At 43.0% G+C, this 21,519-nt stretch overlaps 2 protein-coding genes across 7 annotated transcripts in view; one reads left to right on the top strand and one right to left on the bottom strand.

The window, feature by feature from the left end:
• The window catches only part of LOC128880929 (protein bicaudal C), a 33,105-nt gene extending 13,720 nt beyond the window's left edge, over positions 1-19,385 (top strand). For 4 of the 6 annotated variants that reach the window (XM_054131495.1, XM_054131494.1, XM_054131499.1 and 1 more), the window contains 12 exons: positions 86-155; positions 5,903-5,982; positions 9,498-9,713; positions 10,120-10,359; positions 10,827-11,045; positions 11,331-11,631; positions 12,142-12,522; positions 12,594-12,695; positions 13,066-13,313; positions 13,985-14,213; positions 14,322-14,441; positions 14,922-19,385. In XM_054131495.1, the coding sequence (XP_053987470.1) occupies positions 86-155; positions 5,903-5,982; positions 9,498-9,713; positions 10,120-10,359; positions 10,827-11,045; positions 11,331-11,631; positions 12,142-12,522; positions 12,594-12,695; positions 13,066-13,313; positions 13,985-14,213; positions 14,322-14,441; positions 14,922-15,040 (2,325 nt within the window). In that variant the 3' untranslated portion in view covers positions 15,041-19,385. The remainder of the gene's footprint in view (positions 1-85; positions 156-5,902; positions 5,983-9,497; positions 9,714-10,119; positions 10,360-10,826; positions 11,046-11,330; positions 11,632-12,141; positions 12,523-12,593; positions 12,696-13,065; positions 13,314-13,984; positions 14,214-14,321; positions 14,442-14,921) is intronic. The other 2 variants (XM_054131496.1, XM_054131497.1) reach the window with 2 other exon arrangements.
• LOC128880935 (peroxisome biogenesis factor 2) lies at positions 18,981-21,426 on the bottom strand. The gene is made up of 3 exons (XM_054131522.1): positions 21,133-21,426; positions 20,492-20,603; positions 18,981-20,374 (listed from the first exon to the last, which is right to left on the bottom strand). Exon 3 carries the CDS (start codon positions 20,359-20,361, stop codon positions 19,501-19,503), a length of 861 nt encoding a protein of 286 aa, XP_053987497.1. The 5' UTR covers positions 20,362-20,374; positions 20,492-20,603; positions 21,133-21,426; the 3' UTR covers positions 18,981-19,500.
• Between the last annotated feature and the right edge of the window lie 93 nt (positions 21,427-21,519).

Genomic DNA, 21,519 nt, shown 5'->3' with positions numbered 1-21,519 from the left:
CGTCTTTCGCGTTTTTCGGAACGTTGTAACGCGTCCACGAGGAATATGTTCGGTCCGGTTTGAGTCGATTGCTTGTTTGTTGCAGGTTATGGAGGAAACGAACACCTTCGTTACGTGGCCGTCCCGACTGAAGATCGGAGCAAAGTCGAAGAAAGGTAAGCATGGCTGGTTGCGATCGCGAGTTACGCTTCTTGTAGCACGTTCGCCATTCAGGTTGGCGCGCGCGCGTTTCGCGAGTCGAAAGGTGAACCGGGTTCGCTGAAATGGGCAAATTTCTTATCTGGATACAAAATTTCGAGCGAAAGGCGAACAGCTTTTGATTCCATGTTTGTTCGATGTAAAATTACCACCTGGATCGTAAAATGAAATATCACGTTGCACAAATGGAAGTCATTTCTATCCAGTGTCTTTGTTCTCTGTTTAAAATTGAAATACAATATTTGCCTATTTTTGTTGGTTCTACTGGCAATTCCAACGACGTGGTAAGTAGGATATTTTCGGAAAGATATCCACCCGGAAACGCTGCAGGAACTGAGCGATGATGCGTCATAGAATGGAGGTTCGACGACTTGGTCGACCTTGCCGGGAACAGGCCCATTTCGACATTCTGTTCGAGTACAGGGAGTCCTTGAGGTACGCGAATTCGTACATGCCATCGCTTGTCTCCTTGGGCATATTCTGTATTCGCGTGTATGGAGGACATTGACAAAATGATATGGACACCTCTGAAATACAATTATGTACCTTATCAACCTTAGCGAATGATTGACGCATATACGCGCTCAGTCGATCGGGTCACTGTGTGTGGTAAACGACATTAACCTTCAGCATATACATATATGTATAACTAACATATGGAAAAGAGAATTCCATGCACTTGCTCCAAAATGCCCTTCTGCAAAGGGTTGATAAGGGGTTGGGTCGCCATTTATTTTCAATGCAGTTCGTACAAAGATTCGTCCTTGGATTCGTACAATTTGATTAGATTTCAATGGAATTAGTAAATACTGGGTAAATATCTACACTGGCCACGTTTCTCTTACAAATGACATCATGTTATTCTCAACTCGGTTCCAATCTTTCTTCTCGCACTACGCGTCGTATTTATGCGATTATCGAGTTACGCGGAAAACTTGGGAACGAATTAATCGCGCCAGTCGAGGACTCATTGTACATCGCGTCGAGTGTTTATCGTTTATCGACCGAATCTCGTTACATACGCACGGTAGGCGATTACGTCAATCCTAGGTTGTGTTGCCTTGGCTCCACCGCTGACGTTGGTATCGTGTATTTTCTTACGACTGCTATTTACGGCTCGTGCACGCGAATTCACGCGCCCAATTCCGTTGTTTTCGAACGAATCGTCTCCATTTTGATCGAGACTAGGGTTACCATCCTAAATATCTAAAATTTGTGTGCCGAATGAAAAGTAATTTACATCAGTTTAAGATTTCTTATCGTTTCTTCAAATGCGAAAAGGTCGTCCATTCGCGGGACAATCCGGGGTGTCATGACGCAATAAGATGATCGCGCTACTCCAAAATCAGCTTTCTGGACCACTCTGCGACGTCCCGAGGCAACGTTCGCGAACGCAGGATTAATTAGAGCGCACCCATTAATCGAAAGTGATTACGAAACGACTCGCATGCTTGCTCTGGCGCAGCAGCGCGTGTCATGTCGGCCAAGTAAAACGCGACCGGCTTTGCGCCGTAGAAAACTGCGACTCCAAGCAGCGGAAACCTCGAGACCACGGAATCGAAAACACTGCTTCGTCGTCTGTTGCTCGCCCTCCCGTGGAAACTTTTCGGTGATTCATCCCTACCTCGTGACCTGAACAGCTGTTGCGTTCCTCCTCCTTCTGCTTCATCGTGCCCTCCCATCGAATAGCACGATTGTGCGTGACAACGTGCGTAATCCGGTATAAATAGGACCCCAGAGTGTGTCCACACCTCCCACTGTTTTTCAAAGTTCCCCGCGTCGGAACCTTGCCTTTCCTGAACGAAACTCGCTCCGTTCGATTGGAAAAATACGCGTGCGTTTCGCGACATTCGTTTCTGTCGCGCCTGGTTCTGTACGCTTTTGGAGTGATCACTTCCTGAAATTTAAGTGCATCGTAGCATTTAGCTAAACGTGCGTCGAAGGATTCGTCAGAATTTCGAGAATCGTTCATTTTATGACTACTCGAACAAGCACCTCCGCTATGGCACTTCTCTGTAGATTACAAAGCAGTTACTCCGTTTTGGAGTTTTTCCACTAGGTTTGAGCGTTCCAACTTGTATCTTATCGGCGCGAGACGATCATGTTTTTAAATATCTTGTCCGAAGTAAGACAATTTTGTATTTCGCTCCATTTTTAGCCCATTCTCATTATTAGCGCATATTTGCGTCCAATTTGGCAATCAAATTCAAATAAAACATTGGCGATAAGTGATTCAAATGGGTAAATGATTCTTCCCCCGTTTCTTACGATTTACACGTACAATAAGTTCGAAATTTCGATTTAAATTTCGTCAAGGTATGAAACGTCACTCCAAGAAGCGTCCGAATCAGGCTGAAATCGATCCTCGTGAATTTCGAGAGGTCTCTAGGCGGATTCGCGAGTTCGCGACCGTTGTTGTTGTTCGAATCGAGAACCGTTATCTCGCCCCAGGAATTATTAGTAAACGAAACGAGTCGATAAGTTTGGTTGGGCATGTCCCAGTTCGATCGAACGGTAGAACCCAGGCGCGTGACATTCGGCGATAGAATTATTCTACTTTCGTCTCCTTAAAAGGTCGACCGCGAGCTGAACCGTATCCGTATCTTCTCTCGGCGATCGTGAATTTATGCAACGGTGTTTTTTTTTTCCACGATGAACTCTTCCGTGCCCGCGACTCAGAGTCGACTCGCTTTGTCGAAAGCGTCGAGACGTTTCCGCGTTGACGAGAGAATGGCGATGATGTCGTGCAAAAGTAGCATGACTGATTAATTATTCAATTAATCGATGGTTCGGTGGCACGGTTGCGTGACCCTCTTCGGAAATACATATGCGAACTCGAATATAATACAAAATATAGCAATGCAAATGGATAGTTTGCGAACAAATTTGTAACGGATTAGTTATACTCTTATACTAAAAATTAAGGTATCGGTAATAACCGAGTAATCTGAAAAATTGAAAGAAATTAAAAATACAATCGAGTCGATAGCGTTAGTATCGATACATTTTCAAGACCCGACTCAAACCATCGATTAATTAAGCAATGAATCGAAGCGCATTATTTTCGATTGACATCGTGCAGAAAAGGTACAGTCCACTTTTGTAATATATGCTGAAGTCATGCATTTATGAATCACCTTGTAGTAGCAGTTGCGTTCGGTATCGTCGCGCGAATAAATTGACGTATCGAGCCGTAACGTAGGCCCTTTTTTTCGATTGTTCAGCGTGATGAGGTGAATCGAATCGCATCGAATCCGATTTCGAACGATGGCGCTTTGGCCGATGGCCGAAGAAAGGCTTGGCGAAATTGTAGCGTTACGAAAGTCGGTTCGCGATACGCGTGACAGGCTTTATCGGCGCTTGCACAGGGACGAGATACGTTGGGCGTCGAAATAATTCGAGCAACGGGAAATACATAGTATATCATTCGGAATAACGTTTCGTTTCGTTTCCCTTTCGTTTCGAAAACGGGGACCGTTAACTGTCCAAACGAATGCGAACTCGGTTTTCGCGAGGGAAGAACGGTCTGGAAAAGGAATTCGGGAAACGAAGCCCACAGAATTCGCACTTCAGCTGTACAACGATGATCGATAACGCGGAGATAAGATAACAGCCTTATCTAGATATAGATCTCGAACGATGAATGAAGGATAAACAACGTTTATCGGAATAGCTACAGAGATAGATTAAATAAACTATCAATAAATCTACAGGCAATAAATTTCGTTTCGTTCGAAATTCACAGTTACCTCCTACGAATTTATTTCTGTAAAACGATGTACGTTCGATTCACTTCTAGATGATCGAACACGTCGATTAATGCAATCGTATTTTTAATGATAAGTAGATACCTGAAATCATTAGGGGCTGACCTAGTTAGTCGATCATCGATCGCGATCGACGTGCTTATCTCGCGCAAGCAATTACATGTTGCAAACAGAGATTCACGAAGGTCGAAAATCTATTTCTGGGTCACCGTTTCGATTCAGAAGGACTTTTCTCCTTTTACCAACCGGCGCTCTTCTTCTTCTTCGCAGTCGGAGGTATTTTTAGGCGGATCTGCGAGTATCGATCTTTGCGAAAACTCCTTGCACCGAAGGCAGAGATGGGTAAAAATCTTTTCTATATAAAAAACGTGAATAAAGGCTGCCTTATTTTACATCTTCCATTTATTAATTAAAGAATCAGAATTCAGATTACAGAATGAAAGTACATTTCACGTTGATCGAAACAAGAATGATTTCTATAAGGGGTTACTCGAATACGAGCCGCTGATAAATCAGGATGTGTTCTTATTCGTCATCTGTAATTCCAATAAAATTTGTATTTATCTCCGGTTCCGTTTGGTCTTCCGTTCCTCGATGTTTTTAACGTGATAAGACTTCTGTCCATCTCTGTTTCGCAGAAACGACAGGCGTGGCTCGTTCGCGGAAGTGGGCACCGATCCGACAAAATTGTTTACGCGGTTAAGAATGGTATTGGTTTTGACGAGCAACGACGAGTTTCCGTGGCTTTCCCTCAGCGAGGTCGATTACGACATCCTTTCCACGTCGTATGACTTCCTGCTTTTTTCAACGCAAACAGTATCGCCTGCCCAGTTTTCCGCTCGCCTTCCTCGAGCTTTCGTTTCCCTTTTTACAGAACAATACCATTCGCCGTGATTCGGAACTACAATTTGTTCGTAGCACGTCTAATAAACCGATCCATCGATTTCATTTCTAACTACACCTTGGAAAATACTCGATACTCTATTTTTTCAGTTCACGTGTATTAAGATAATTATAGACTGCCTTGAACTGTCGCAGCGATGAATATTTACGAGCTAATTTGTTTAATTGCGGAGCTCGTTTTTGTTTTTTTTTTTTTTATACAGCCACCCGAGTTATCGGAAAACGAAAATTTCATACGTTTCCGTTCGTTTGCGATGTAGTTTTTTACGATACAAATGTGAAATTTTTAATTGAAATCTGACTTGAACGATGTTAATCGATTCAATCTTTTTAAAGCGAATTTGAATATCCTATTTAAAGAACGAAATAAACATTACTTGAAACATTTTTAATACACGAACCTTGAGAATTCACCAAATAGTAATTGGTTCGTTGCGCGACGAGCGTAATTAAGGTTCGGCGAGATGAAAAAAAATAGAGCTTCTCATTCGAGAATGGAGAATATTAGGATTCATGCTTCTACTTGAAAACTTACCAATCGTCCCTTGTTAGAATTTAGAATCTTTCTTACTCAACTCTTGAATAATACTGCATTTAAAAATGAAAATAGAAATTTGAATGAAACTACGTAAAATGTTATAACATATTCAAAAGTTTATCTCATGATTGCTAGTGTCCTATCGAATACTTTGCAAGGTATTTTTTACTACGATTCGTCGAAATCGAAGCGCCTATCGCGTTTCGTTTGAAAACGGTGGCGATCGTTCCGCACGATCCTGGATCGATTTCTCGATCGCCAATGGTTGGGTTTCCGCGACGACACGTCACCGTTCTCGACTTTGGAGCGTTTCATATCCAGGAAGAAAAGACGGCCGAAGAGCTCTATAGGCGGAGAATACTAAAAGCAGTCTCCTAGACGCCTTTCGTCTCGTCCGTGAGCGTTCGTTGGTTCTCGTGCCCCGTCGATAGTTGCTCGTAATAATATCAACGTATTGCCATGCTGTTGCATAATTTGTTTCGCCGTTCTTTTACAGATCCGCATATAAAGGTCGCGGGTCGACCCGATGACGTGCGAGCCGCTAAGGAGAAGATAATGGAAATTTTGGACACGAGGGTAAGCGAGCAACGTCTTTCCCGTTCTATCTCGTTCGCGATTCACGATGGTTTCGACTCGGAGAGTTGGGTAATCAATTTCAATTAGTATCGATTACGCAATCAATTACCGTGATTGTAAGATTACGTTTTGTAATCGTTAATCGCGTCAGCGCAATCGCAATTACGAATTGTAGTTGGACGGCTGCAATTACCTTTTACTCGATTGTTTTCGAGAAAAATCTTCAACTCGAGAAGATACAGCGTGCACCGCTGACAGAGATGGACGAAATTCTTATCGGAGCAGAAGTGTCCAATAACGAGTAACAGATAAACAGCTGCTTATCCGTTACTCGTTGAATAAGAGTTAAAGTTTAAAGTATGGTATTGAATATGTCGCGAGGAACTGAACATGTAACTCTTCGAAAATAAAAGTGAAATTAATGAATGGAAAATTTTCGAATGGGTTTGTCTAGTAATTGAAATCATGTACTGTTGATACTTGGAACAGACTTCGCAAAGGTAATACACGCGTTGTCTGCTGTTCGAATACAATTTTGATCATCTTTGTTACGTGTTGCTGGTTTTTACCGAAATATTACGTCAGTCGCGAGATTACAAACGACCTCGCCGATCGGCTTCTGACTTTCAGCATGACAGATTGATCGCTCCGCGAAACGTACAAACATTTCTCCGGCTCTTATCGCAAATAATCCGTCCAAACGATAATAGGAACTCGCGGATTGCTCGCAACAAGACTTTAATAACAATGTGTAGGTGTAATTGATATCGCGATATTGATTTTTCAATACGACGCATTAATTTTATTAGTGCCAATCGCACGAGGTAAATTTCCAACGTTGGGAAGCATTTTATCTGGACAATCGAAATCACAGTCGAAACGAAAACGGATACTGTCGCACAACGACGCTTATTTCCTCTAACAACCTGGAACGTTACATTCGCATATATCGCGAAGGACAGAATTATCTGAATGTCACGAATCATCTGATGTCGCAGTTTTCTCGAGGAAAACAACTTTACGACTCGCGAGCATAATTTTAACGTCTCGTTCCTTCTGTCAACGTAGAGTGTGGTTTACGTGTTATTTGTGCTTTACGGGTTGTTGAAAACAGTTAGCAAGACCAACTGCTGAAGAGAAACAGCTAAGTGAGGTCGAGATAAGATTCGCATGTGCATATCGCTCTTATCGTCCAACCAGCGATGGATATTTTCAAAACATCCCTGGTACGCGATCGGCCCCCGAGATAGATGGAGAATCCTACGAGATGTATTTCGTTGTCGAAACTAGAGATTAGAGAGTTCAAGGTTTTAAATACACGACATTTCAAAGGCGGTACAAATATTTCGTTAGCGACGAATCTCGATGAATAACGCCATGGAAATTGAACGATTCGAACTATCCGCGAGATCTCGAAGGTGACGACATCCCTTAAACGAGAATCTTTCCTTCCATTAGTCGTTTTACGGTAGACACCAAGCAGCAAACGGTTACGGGTCAACGCACGGTTCTACCAGAAATATCGCTGGTAGCTACTCGAATCCTTTGATCGTGGATCGCGAAACTTTCGCTCGATTCCGCAGGCATGTTCGGCAGGCGTGGGTCGTTGTTTTCTAATAGGATCCAGCGATTTTCTTTTTAATTGCTGGTCGCATAAGCGGCGCACTCCGGGTCTCGAGGATCGGCGAAGGAAAGGGGCCGACAACCACGTAGGAAGAAGCCATTCTATTTATACGCGGACGTTGTCTCGCGAATTCCCAGCCGAGAAAGCGAGACGTCCTGCGTCGCGACGAGCTCGCCAGCGCGTTTACCGATCCGGCCCGAATCGTTGGCTTGTTTCCTTGCTGCGTACCGTTATCTCCAGCGCAGCGTAGCCTTACCATCGCTAAATACAGTGGCGCGTCCAGAAATTCAGCAAGGGAAATCGATCACAAGAAATCGGTCGAAAAGGAGGCAAACACGATCTTTGATGATAGTTATTTTTTTATTGGAGCCTTCAAATCTCGCGGGAGATCTATTCACTTTGCGAACAAGGAAATCTGTACGGGTTTAACTTAAATTAACAGCGTATAGAGCTAGATTTACTAGATACGTATATGAGACTGAAGATTTTCAAAAATAGATGCAATTTAATTTTAAAGAATCGCTGAACGATTTTGTCCCTTTGATTATCGAAGAAGGGACACTGCTAAACAATATGATCTATGAACTATAGTTACAGTAACAGTTAGAACAAACGTAGGATAAAATCACAAGAAGAAAGATTTAACAATAAATAATTTTCATAACGAAATTCAAATTCAGAATCGAGGCCTACATCCACCAATAAAATAAAACTCCTAGGCTATAGAGTCAAAAGAAAACAAAATCACTGTATTACTCTACGTACATGAATAAAATATTACTCGTCTCTGAATACGTCACTAGTCAGTCGATTCGCAATCATTGATTACAGCTACCGGTTCACGATGACGTTTAACGAGTGGTTCGATAAGAAACGCAGTTGCACCTAACTGTTCCTAGCGAGACTCGTCACAATTTGTAGCAACTATGTTGCTAACTGTCGCTGGAGCTGCTCACCTGATCGCACAAAACCCGTGGCAGGATCGAAAGCTGTACGCGTTCACTTTCCTCCGAGTGGCAGGTCTTGTTGGTTCTGGCTCGGAGACGCTGTAAAACAGCGAGCGCGTTGCACTCTCGACACCGTTACCGTGTTACGGGGCCTGGCCAGCTATAGGACGGCTTTTACATAACGATAGCTAGGCGGTTCGACGTTTGAAATCGCGCACATTGCTGTCATTCGAGTGGTAGGCTTGTATGCGCACTCGCAAACGAATCTATACGGGGCCAGGATGTAGGAAATGTGATCTTAATATAGTTGCAGGATAATGATCTCGTTAAAAAGTAAGGTATTCATCTTTTGCTTAATACTTGTTGATTAGACGCGCACGGAATCGGGAAGTAAATTATATCCTCGCCTTTGGATAGATAAAAATCTGTTGCTTCGTCGATTAAAATTAACGTATTTGTTAACGTTTTCGAAATGTAGGTACGAGAAGAAACGTAGAAATTAAATATAAGGACACGCATACGAGTAAGTATAATTAACAGAGACGATTGCGTCAGAATTCTTCTAGATATATCATAGAATTAATCTCCAAGTATTACAAACACCCCGGCATTAAAAATAGTGCAACCTAAGCACACGAGAAAACGAAACACTATCTAGAAAGATGTTGAATATTTCGTAAAGCAACCGATGCTACGCGTAATTGTTCTGACATTTTGTCCGTAGAGTTATACTTATTATTATTATTCTTATCGTGTCCGGGGTATCGCTCGTTAGTCCGTAATATTTGACGTTCCATTTATTTTCGCTCGTCGCTGTTTATCAAAAATTGATTTCCTCCCATCGTTCCCTGCGCTCACGGCGGAACCATCGTCGAATTTTATTTACGCGTATCGCCGATAACGACGAACGAGAGTATCGAGAAACGTTTGAATTTCGATTGCAGCAGATCAACCGAGTAACTATGAAACTGGACGTTAGTTACACCGACCATTCGCACATTATTGGAAAGGGTGGTCTGACGATTAAACGAGTGATGGAGGAAACCGGCTGTCACATTCATTTCCCGGACAGTAACCGTAGCAATCACCAAGAGAAGAGCAATCAAGTCTCCATTGCTGGCGAAGTGGAGGGTGTCGAACGAGCCCGTGCTCGAGTCAGGGTAAGCCGGATCGTTATCGAACGCGATCCCTGTCGCAGCCTCCTTCAGCCCTTAAAGTAGTTGTCCCGGTCGTGTATCAGTTGAATCGACAAATCAATTTATAACGAGCAAGAGCACGTGTGTCGTAAAATTCCAGCGGAGATCTACTGGAGTAGCTTCACTTCCTTAACTAAAGTAAAATCTGACTAAAATTAGTATGTAGAAAAAAAAAATCCTAATAGCGTAGTTTTCGAGAAAAACTGGTCTTTCTTCGTGTACGCAAATAAGAACAATCGCCCTAAACGATAGCGCCGGTCATTTTTAAATTTTGTGTCCTCAATTGTGGACGCCAGGTCTGAAAGGGTTAAAGGTTAACGAATCTTGCAACTGTAGAGGATTTGGTACCAATTCCCAACCATTTTTCCAGAACCTGACGCCTCTGATCTTCTCGTTCGAGTTGCCGATCATGGGCGCGTCGCAGGCCATGCCGGACTCCACTTCGCCCTACGTGGTGAAGATTCAAGAAAAGTACAACGTACAGGTGATGTTTCGCACGAGGCCCAAGCTGCACGCTACCCTGGTTGTAGTGAAGGGCTGCGAATGGGAGGTGTCGCAAGTGAAGGAAGCGACCTTGCTACTGATCCACTACATGTGCCAAAACTTAGCTGTAAGTACGATCCAGAACAGATCCTATCAGGCCACTTACAGGCTTGATTCTTGTGTTAAAAAATTGGTCTGCCTCTATAATCGGTTCACGATTTGACAGTCGAACTTTATTCGTCGGCTTAGTTCGAAAGCAGTTCACTAAATTTATTCCAATAAATGAACCGTTCATTGCACAACTCGATTAACCTCTAGAAGCCTGATTTTCCAAATTAAATTTAACAAAATATCAATATATTTATTATTTGAACAAAAAATTTTGTCGTTTAACGGTGTTTAATCTTTGTTATTCAGAAAAGTTATTCTAAATATAAAAAGTTATGACTATACCAAGTGCTTCGACACTTAAATCTAAGATTTCTCAAAAGGCGGAGTTAATCGATTTGCGCAGTGAACGGCTCGAATGGAGTCTACTGTACCACGTCAACAAAAGATCGGTAATGGCACGAGTAAAGCAACTCAATTCCGCAGAGTCAAATACAAGTACAAATGTCGATGGAGATCTCGCCGCAACATCACAGTATCGTGCTTGGCAAGCAGAGCAGCAACTTGAAGATGATCATGCAGTGCACTGCCACGCAAATCTTGTTCCCCGACGCGGGCGACCCAAACATTCCCAGCCTGAAAAAGAGCAACATCACAATCACAGGTGGCATCCATAACGTTTACATGGCCCGACAACAGTTAGTGGTAGGTCATGTTTGCCCGCGTGATTCGGTTTCCTTATCGCGTATCGGAAGACCTCCTTATCTTCTCGTGTTGTTTTTCTCATCCGCTGGCTGTAACGTTTTTCTCGACTTTTAACATCTCGCTTCGACGGAGTGGAAGCTTCCAAGTCGTTTGTGCGTTTTATAAATATCAGAAAATTCCGACAAAACTTGGACTCTCCGCGTTCCACGATATTCCGAGGCGATCTAAAATAATCCTACCCCCAAATAAAATATCCCGGATAAAAACGCACACGCTTTAACTTAGGGCTCCCTGCCGTTGGTTCTGATGTTTGACCTTCCCGAGGACACCATGTCGTCCGTCGACACGGAGAACATTTCCCAGTTGATGCAGTCGCTGGACGTGTTCATAAACGTGAGGCACAAACCCAAACAGAGCACGCTTTCCGTTATTATCAAGGGGATCGAGCGGAACGCTGGTAACATTTACGAAGCGAGGAAACAGCTGTTGGGCTTGGATGAGCCCAGGATACATGCAGAGATCCCGGTGACTTACCATGTCCCGAACGCTGGCAATATATTTCAGGGACGAACCACCAACGGAGCTGGTGAGTATCGTTGCGTTCTAAATTTACTTATGATTCGAGGATGCTATCGAATTTTCATCGCGCGTATTTTGGTAGAAGTCTGTTAGCGCGTATGAACGTCGGCCCGTTCGAAATTTCATTCGATTCGACGGATTAACTCTTTGAGGCACACGATTATGAAAGACAAATCAAATTCAGGCAGCACAGTGTCAACAACTTGCTAACGCGTTTTGACTTGTTCCCATTTCTAATTTCACTTATTGTACGAATGAGAAACTTTAAATAAAAGTTAAGCAAAAGGTAGGGTAGTTTTTAGCCCAACTAATTGCAAAGAGTTGAACGCCACGAACACTCACGTGTGGGTGACAGAGCTTTTCACTAAGAAACTTCAGCAATTAATTTGAAGTATTAATGAAAATAAGTCCGAATAGAGCTCTAGTTTACAACGGTCTGAAGAGAAAACTTTAATCCTGTAGACAATTCCGTGTGAATCAGTCTGGGATTCAACGTGCTAACAATTGTGATGTTTAGGTTCCAACAATCTGGTCGGCAGTCTGTCGGAGAACCTGTCGAATATGCTAACGGTGAACACGCAGAATCCTCCGTACTGCGTGTCGCCGATGTCTCACTCGCCAAATCCGATGGGCTTGTCGCCTCATTGGGGCTTACCGTCGATACCGTCCATGTTTTCGCCGCTACAGCTTCACCACACTTACCCGTATCCGCACCTCAACCATCTACTGACGACGCAGCACGTGATGCACAACAAAGCGATGCCATCTCACGCCCATGGATTACAGAACCATGCATTTCCCGGCATTGGGCAACTCCACTCCAACGTACCACGCGTTGCTGGCTTTCACAGTATTCACGGACTGAACGGCAACTTGCCGGATAGCAAGGAATGCAGTGGTAAGTTTCACGGTCGAAAGATTACCTTTGGTCTTGATCGAGTCTATGATCATTTTCTTTTCTTTCGACAGCTTATTCGTCGTTGAGCAGCGTCTCCAGTTCTCTATCTAGTCCCGCGGTCAGCCCTCGAAACGTATCGCCGGTCAATCCTACCGAGACTAGTCCTAATTTAGGTGAGCATAATTATTTCCGAGCTGATATTGCGATTCGGTACTGGATTAAGGCGCTGCGAGGCCTTCAATAATTTTTATTTTTTCCTTTGGGAAAGAAAAATCCATGAGTGTCGTTTTCAATCGCCTTGAGAACAAGTCTATTTAATCCTTCTTGTGCTATTGTCGATCTACGTACACTTTGTTACTGTTCCAACGATAAGGAACGAAGAATTGTATATTTCGTTGAACATTGTAGCGTTTAATGCTTGTGCCTAATTTATGGAACTCCCTCAACCTAATCCCTGAAGGTCCTCCAATTGGCAAAGGTCCCTAAAGCATCTGCTTCAATTTGCTCCTGGTCGCGACGAGGCTAATCTTTTCTGTCGAACAGATTTATCCGGTGTTCTATCGGATCTCTCGGTGACCGATCGACGAGCACCCGGCTGCGAGAAGAAAACTTTGGAAATGGCTGTGCAACAGAATCTCGCGCCTTTCGACTACGATCAGAAGAAAATCTTGAGCGTGAAAGCGATGCAGGCGAAACCGAACTCCAACGAGTATCGCGTTCCCACATCCACATGGTCTGGCTACGGATTCAGTCAGTCCATTCCTCCCATAAGCACGGGAGACTTGAGCAAGGTAAGGGCTAACAGAGAGATTGGGTTTCCTCGACAAATGTCACTCAGTCCCATAATTATTCGTAACCTCTTTATATCTATTCAAGAAATTTGTATAATTTAAACGATACGACTCATGTTTCCAAATCAATATGCCATTATAAATATGTACATGCATAAACTTCACACATGTATATAACAACAAAATTCATTTGAAATCGTCGAGTCTATCATTTAATTTAGACAAATTTCTTCAATAGACGTAGAGGGTTCGAATACTAATAGGACTGACTGTATATGTATATTAGGTTCTACAAGTTCGTTATTGTTCTACTATTCAAATTTGCGACGCGAACTTATGGCATGAGATACGTTGACATGCTTGAAGCAGGTTAATATAAGTGTCATAGATATATCGAACTCAGACTATAGTCACATACCGTATTTCAAATACTGAGACACCAGAAGCTATTATCTTTTGTGAAAAATGATCAATGGTCACATCGATTGCATGAGAATGTTAACATTATTCGACGACTGCATAATTACTCTCCCTTTTGGATACCTTTTGCAGACACCTATACCTTCACATACCGATTCTGCTATTAGATCGTACAACGTTCCTTATGAATTCAGTTTTTTACTTTGCAATTACTAAATAAATAAAAGTATCTGTTTTGTTTTCAATCGCAGGAACTGACCACCTCTCGTCCGTCTGATTTGTGGAAAGAACCAACGACGCCAGTGTTCAGCGGAGAGATTGACTTCGGAATTGGATCCGGCAAAGACCGCGTTGGACAAATCGGCGTGAGCTCGAATTACATGGAACACACGCCGAGCACGCATCTGAACAAAATCCTGTCTCACCGGTACACCGATTTGACCAGCATGCTGACCAGCGTTGGATTAGAAAAATATATTCGTGAGTTATACGATAAAAACAATGCCTATGCATCCCGTACACACGCTTTATACGTCACGCTTCCGCTTCGAGCTTAGCCATACATGTCGCTTGTTTTCTGTCCGCCAGGCCTGTTCACGTCTCACGAGGTGGACATGGCTACGTTTCCCACGTTGACGGAGAAGGATCTCTGCGAGATCGGGATATCCGCTTGGGGCGCGAGGCGCAAAATAATGCTGTTAATCGCTGGTACGTAAGCTGACCGATCGTTGCAAGCTAGCCTCGAGCAAAATGTAATGCACGATTCTGAATCATTGTGCAATCGGTAATCATGATTGATTAACGAAGAATAAACGTTCCTCGTTAGTATGATAAATGAAGTTATAAAGATAGCCTAATGAGCATCGTTTCGGGTCAGGCTATTTTTTACCATTACTGCGAATGATTGTGCACTTGTGACAAATTAAAATATAGGAGACTGTATAAGGAAGTCCATAACGCATCAATGGAAAACTATACACGTTATACGCTGTTTAGAAAATAAGACGTGAATTCGCGTAAACATTCGCAGTCCAATCGTCAGGGTTTAGATCAATTTAATTTTCACTTGCACACTGCTCACCAATTTCACGGTAGAATTTTGTAATCTCCTTGCTTACTCGTTCCTGGCATTTTTGCACATTCCTTTACACAGGTTCGAAAACTGAAATTGTACCGTTTGCCTTCCAGAGATGAACAAACGAACTAGTACATTCTGCGGCAGCGCGGCTCCGGGCGCGGAACGGAAGGCGACAACGTCAACGGCTACGACGTCGATTGAGAAGTGCAATCTGGACAGCAAGTGGTAAAACAGGACGAGAAGAAATGTCGCGGGTCTCGCGATATTTATGCGAAACTGATACAGCACCGATGAATTTCGGACAGTGGTACTTAAACGTTAGCAACGCGCTCGGACGCGGACAATCGCATTTCAAGACACGAGAACATTGATAATCGATGATCGATTTCGCGCGGGAAGGTCCCGCCGACTCGACACGTTGGTTCGAGAATATAATTAGTAAGTTAATTTGCGATTTACCAGGCACCGGACGAACACCCCCTGATGATTCTTTTTTTGTGATCGAGGACCGTTTCCGAATTCTTTTTTTTTTCCTTTTTTTTTTGTCCCACACACAGTTCTCGATTCACTTGCTCGAACGGTGCCTTAGGTTAATAAGCTCGTTACTACTTTCGTTTCGTTAATTTTTTTTTACGTTGCTAGAATGGTCTTTTCCCCGCGTCCAGCGACGCTCCGCGCGGATCGACGCCCTTGTTCGTCGCCGGGGCGTCGCTCGACGCGCGTTGTGTATCGTGTGTTTCTGTGTAACGGTGAAGAGTTCGTGATGTGGCGTACAATGTGAAATCGGTGATAACGGTTCAATTAGATTAACGATTCGTCGGAGCAGCGAGGCTTCGGAGCTTGATAAGCGATGGGCGAGGGATGTCCCGTGCGTTCAACGGCCTTTCGCCCTAGCAAAGTTAAAATATTTAATCTCGACTAAGCTCGAAATTCGGCGGGCGAACGGTGCCCGCGGTTTGAGACAACGGAACGCCCCGCTCGCAGCCGCGTTTTCGAGTTTTACAAAGTAACAAAGTATTTATTATTCATTAGCGAAAGACGGTGAACGCACGCCGAGCGACTGCAAGAACATTTCCCACGTAGAGAACAGAAAGGCGGACGATGCGAGCTTCAACGTTCGGGGACACTTTGAGCACTGTACGCGAAACGATGCCTGGCTCGACTCTTTAACTGCTAATTATTATTTACCTACCAGGTATAAATCGGAGACGAGCTAAATTTCTATCGAGATAAAGGTAGCCGAATAACGAGGAAAAGTTAGTCATCTTTTCATACGTTATTTATTCGATAGAAGTTACAATGTGAAATGTAACATTAAAGTATATTTCACATTGGACACGTAACTGTTGGATCGAATAAATGTAGAAAATAGATTGCCATATGGTATCCCTATTTGTCATCTTGTAGTCGATAGAATTTTGCTCATCTTTGATCCAGACGTACGATACCGACCACCCTATTTCAATCCATTAATATTTAAACGCACACATCAATCTTTTGAGGAAGTTTATGGAAATATTAGGGTCATATGCCATAGCAAACGTTCTGATAATGCCGTTGTGTTCCCATCGAGCCAAGTGCAGCCAGGATAGAGCACTCGTTCCTCGTGCTATACGTTTGAGCGTACAATACGATTCGAACGTTTCACACTCGGACAAGTGTATAAGCTCGAAGTGCCCTCGAATATCTAATTCGACTTTAATTCCATCATTTACGTTCTCCGCGTTCGACGAGTCTTTCGCAGCTAAACGGTCAGCCACGATCGATCGTGCGATCGATCATTTCGGGTGCGCCGTGAGTTCTCTTCCCTTTTCTTGATTTTTTACGCATAAATACTCGAGGAACACTATTTTCGTTGCAATAAACCGCACATGCGCGTTCGCGGTCCACTTTACACAGATAGCAAATTTTACGGAAGTAAGATATCTCGCTCGATATAAGTTATTAATGTTTTAAACCTATTTTTTTCTTTTTTTTTTTTGCACAAATGGAATAGAAGCGTTAGGCAACGAGCTCCGGCGACATGTTCGCTGCATCTGACAACATTCAGGGAAACAGACGTATTCCGTTAAAGCGATTCAGGCGTCCAATGAATTTTGTATCGTCAGGAATATAAATTGTTCTGTCGGTCGGTATACAGAAATCGGAACGTCTCGCGGCCGAGCTTTACCGAAAATGCCTAGCGAACAATTTTATCGCTAAAAGTTCTTGACTAAGTCATTTTGTGAAGTTTTTTTATGCATAAATTATTCTTCGCGGTGGAGCACGATCAATCGTGCTCGGAAGTGATCGAAGTGTTAGTAGAGATAAAAAAAAAAAAAAGAAATACTATGTGTTTCCTACACGTGTGTGATGTAACAAGACTGTCCGATCGTTCCTGTTCCTCGTGTTCGTTTCCTGTTAAATATGTAGAAATTTCGCGAACTAGCTGTGCCTTCATAACGAGGAATTATTGTTTTTGTTTTTGCGATAGCGATGGAACGTCGCAGAGCATTAGAATTGCAATTGTCGATCGCCGTTATTTCGAGAATCCTAATCGATGCTCGCGAGCCACCGTTCGTTTCGCGCGTGTATTATTCTTCACACATCCGCCTTTCTCTATGTGAAATTCTTGCACGTTCGATCGGGATTCCATGAATTTTTCTGGACAGATAATGTCACTATTCTTCGATGTTCCTATCTAATATATTTACATATATATATATATACTAATTTTGCATGATATAGCGAATAAAGTAGCTGTTACGGAAATTAAAAAATTATAATGGAGTGAGTGGAAAAGAAAAAAAAAATGCTATACGAGGACGCGACAATGAAGCTTTTCAATGCCTAGCGCTCGAGCATCACGGTATACAAGCTGAAACGAAACTGACAGATTGCAAATGGCAAATTTCTTGACACGTCTCTCTCTCTTTCTCTCCCTTGCCTTTTCGACTTCCTCCGCGGCGGGCAGTGATATTATATCGTTGCATAGACACTTTCCGTGAAAAACTGTATTCGTCGCGATAAAATTCCATTGGTTGTAGCATTTCGCGTGATAATGTGTACTTTTTACAAGACAGAAATACGATACCAGGCAACGAGACGAGAGAGGGGTCGGCTATAAAGTTACTATTCTTCGAGATAGTTCAGTTAACAGAACCATGCCTCTTCGGAGGATGCTTCCATATGAAAAGAAGAATACAATATCGAAAGTAGTGTCAATAGTTGATGCATATCCGCGACGCGTATTCCGACGAAACGCTTCGCCGCAAAGCTGCAATTTTGTCGTCGATTCGTTACTTTTTTTTTTTTTTTTTTTTAAAGCACCTTCGCGGCGACGACGTTACTCGGAATTCGTCTCGGAGCGACGAACCGCGGAATCGATATTCCACGAAACGTATGCCATGTCCCCGTTTTGCTCCGGAACGTTAGGTATTTCATCCCGTGTTTATTTCGCCGATGCGAACTCGCGTTTCTTTCGACGTAGGAAGAGTAAGGTGTGTTGTACCCGATAATGTGATTCAACGTAGCTTTCACTAGTGCCTGTAAGAAGTCGGAAAATAATCTTACCGCGATTAACAAATTTAGTATTATAACGGGATACGGTAGCGTTAATTATTATATCTCAGGTTAACCGTTTCAGCTAGTTGCGCTCGTGTTCTAGAATCAACGAAAACGATTCGTGTTTCCTTTTCTTTTTTTTTTTCGTAAAGCCCGTTCGAAACGTAAACAACCGAAGTATTCGTCCAACGACGCGTTTACGTATTAATAGATGAGAGAGGAAAAAGAAAGAAACATTCCAACAACGAATAGAATTCGAACGAGTCAAAGGTTAAGCATGAAAGCGGATGAAACGAGTTTAATTAAACGTATTTTTCGATGTGTTTTCCGTACCAACGATAACTCTTGCTAGATTAATCGAAAGACGTGCCCGCCCATCGAGCAACACAGCGGCAATTCATACGAATAAATTAACGTGCAACGTGTATCGTTGCGTATCGCGTTGGATGTACGAAAATGGAGGATCGTTTTACGATAACGCAGCATGATATTTTTATACGGTAATCCAATTCCGAAAAGAAACGAATGTTATCATACCCCCGATCTAATTACCGTTTGTTTCGAAGGAAACGTCGAGGAAATAGAAATATTGTATCGAAGCGGATAAAGAAAATTTTGTATTGCTATTTTGTAATAAAAAAATATATATACAACTATACATAACGTATTTACAATGTCCATTTGGCCCTGTCTTTCCATTTACTGTACCTCGAATTTATACGAAACGGATAATTATAAAATTGTTGCGTTTATATAGTAAGTCCATCATTTACTAATACTAATTATTCTTTTTGATATTACAAGTATTATTGAACTTCTTTCCAGATTTGCTAGTCTTGTGACAAAATATACTATCAAATTTTAAAATCATCAAGAATATTACTACACTGCAGACTTTATGCATTTCCATCATATGCAAACATAAAAACCATGTGCACAAGGTATATAGAATATTTTATGAAATATACTTTACACATGTTTCGTATATGATTTTCATACAATAATACACCATGAATCCATAAAATCCGCACTCTGTTCCACAAAAAATAATTTTTCTTTTAACGTACGGGAGAACCTTCCGAAATATAAATAGCCTCAAGCCTCCTTCGATCTCCGAGAGGTTCTGCACCGCGATCTTAGAGCGTTTCATATTGTCTCATCAGGATTCAGCGACGCAGGCGACGTTTCGAACATTTTCATATCTTCGACGCAAAGTTCCGCGCCGCAGTCGTAACACTGAATTTGATTCGTCGCCGTGAAGTGAGCCTTTAAGCAATAATAACAGTAGACATGTTCGCAACCTGCGTGCGCTGGCATAATCGGATTATCGTTGCAGTACGAACATTTTGTGCTCCCATCCATGCTGGGAAACGATCTCAGCAGCCTGTCTCGATTGCCACGCGACAGAAGTTTTTTTATCGCATGTTTCAAATAGTGAAAATTGATCATGGGTAATCCAGTGGTGAATAACTCCATCAAACCGTGCCAGAGGAGTTCTCTGGTCATGTACGAGTACCCGATATTTCTAGGTTTGTGAGTAGTCGTAGAACGACTCGCTATCCCGAGCAAATATTCGATGATACGAGGCTGCGTTCCGCGATGTAGGAAAATCAACAGATTGATAAACTCGAGCAGTTTCGACAAATTCGCGATGCGATCGAAAAGCTCGTTCAATCTTTGATTAGCGACACCGCCCACGAGTTTATCGCGCACGTAAGTCGGGCCGACGGTCAAAACCAAATACAGAATGGACTTTGTACGGTTGATATGCTCGTAATGCAAATTGAGTAGTTGTTGGCCGAAGGTCGATTTTCCGTGACGCAGCGAGAAATACCAAACGAAAAACTTAACGATCGCGTCGATCTCCGGCTGCCATCGATCGGCCCTGTCCACCAGTTGATACTCGGTGATTTTCTTCGCTTGATCTCTGAGAACCTTGTAGATCTCCTCGTCTAGTTGCACGGCGTCGATCTGGTTGACCCGTGACACGTAAGGAGACGCCTGCATTGCTGCTTATTTACTGAAAAATAAAAAAAAAAAATAAAAATCAGCGCGTACCGTTCCGTGAAGCGGCGTTTAAGGTCGCAGGAACGAACGCAAGGTCGCCGTCGGCGATTGGACGAAGAAGAAAACTTACTTTCATTCCGACACTATCGTGATAGTTAAAGAAGGGTGGATTTCCAGTTCCGTTATCCTATACATCCCTTTTCTTTAGCTTGGGCTCTTCTTTCACTCGTCGAGTATTCGATCTGTAATTTAAAAAATTGTTTATCTAATTAGTCGGGCTAGTGGATGTAATGGGAGGCATGTCAGTATTAAACAAAAATCTGTTCTAACTATAGGAGGCTAATACACTAATGTAAATTACTAACACTAATGTGAATAAGTTAATATTTTTGTTCTTATGCTATTCAACGACTTTATTCGTCGTACTATAAAGCAGGACATGGCATTTTAAAGAAGAAAGGTGAAAGGGCAACGTACAGCGAACGGCTGTTTTGCGGCCTAACCTAACATAAGACGAACGAGAGGACGTTGTTATGTCTATACAAGAAGACGAAAATGGAGTACAATGAAAAATGAGAAACGCAGGAATCTTCGAAATGCATATCGATTGACAGCAAGTCGAACCAGTCACGAGACTTCAAATTTGTAGTCCGAAGGAGTAACATTTAACCGGAACCTAGCAATCGAAGCATTACTGAGCCACGAGGACGAATTGGAGTATACGTTTCGTGAAACGAGGATATTATTATTTGTATCGCATGCCATGCGTACCTGTGTTTGGAAGCCCAGTCGCGCGCAATCCACTGGTCGAGTCGGGATACGTCGGAAGTTGGAGAAAATCGACGACGAAATACGAGCCAGAGTCGATTCGTCGAAAAACGTGCAACAATCGAACTCGCGGTACACGTTCGATTGCTTTGAGCCTGGAGGCAGCGTACGAGCACTAATCGTGGAAGTGAGGTTAGGTGGACGACGTTTGCGTCGCGACGCGGACCGACGCTACACGAGCCGGTACGAGTGCGAGCGTCGGTCGTCGGCTCGACTCGGTTTCGACGACGTCGTCTGTACGAAGCGGAGGAGGCATCGCGACGCGCAGCTTCGATTTCGAATATCGGGATTCCCGCAGTGAAGGAATCGCAGTCGCGGGGCGCGCGCGCG

The sequence above is a fragment of the Hylaeus volcanicus genome, chromosome 8 (genome assembly GCF_026283585.1).
Source record: "Hylaeus volcanicus isolate JK05 chromosome 8, UHH_iyHylVolc1.0_haploid, whole genome shotgun sequence".
Lineage (NCBI taxonomy): Eukaryota > Metazoa > Arthropoda > Insecta > Hymenoptera > Colletidae > Hylaeus > Hylaeus volcanicus.
Note: the sequence above shows the minus strand (reverse complement) of the source record. Positions and strands in the feature narration are given on the sequence as shown.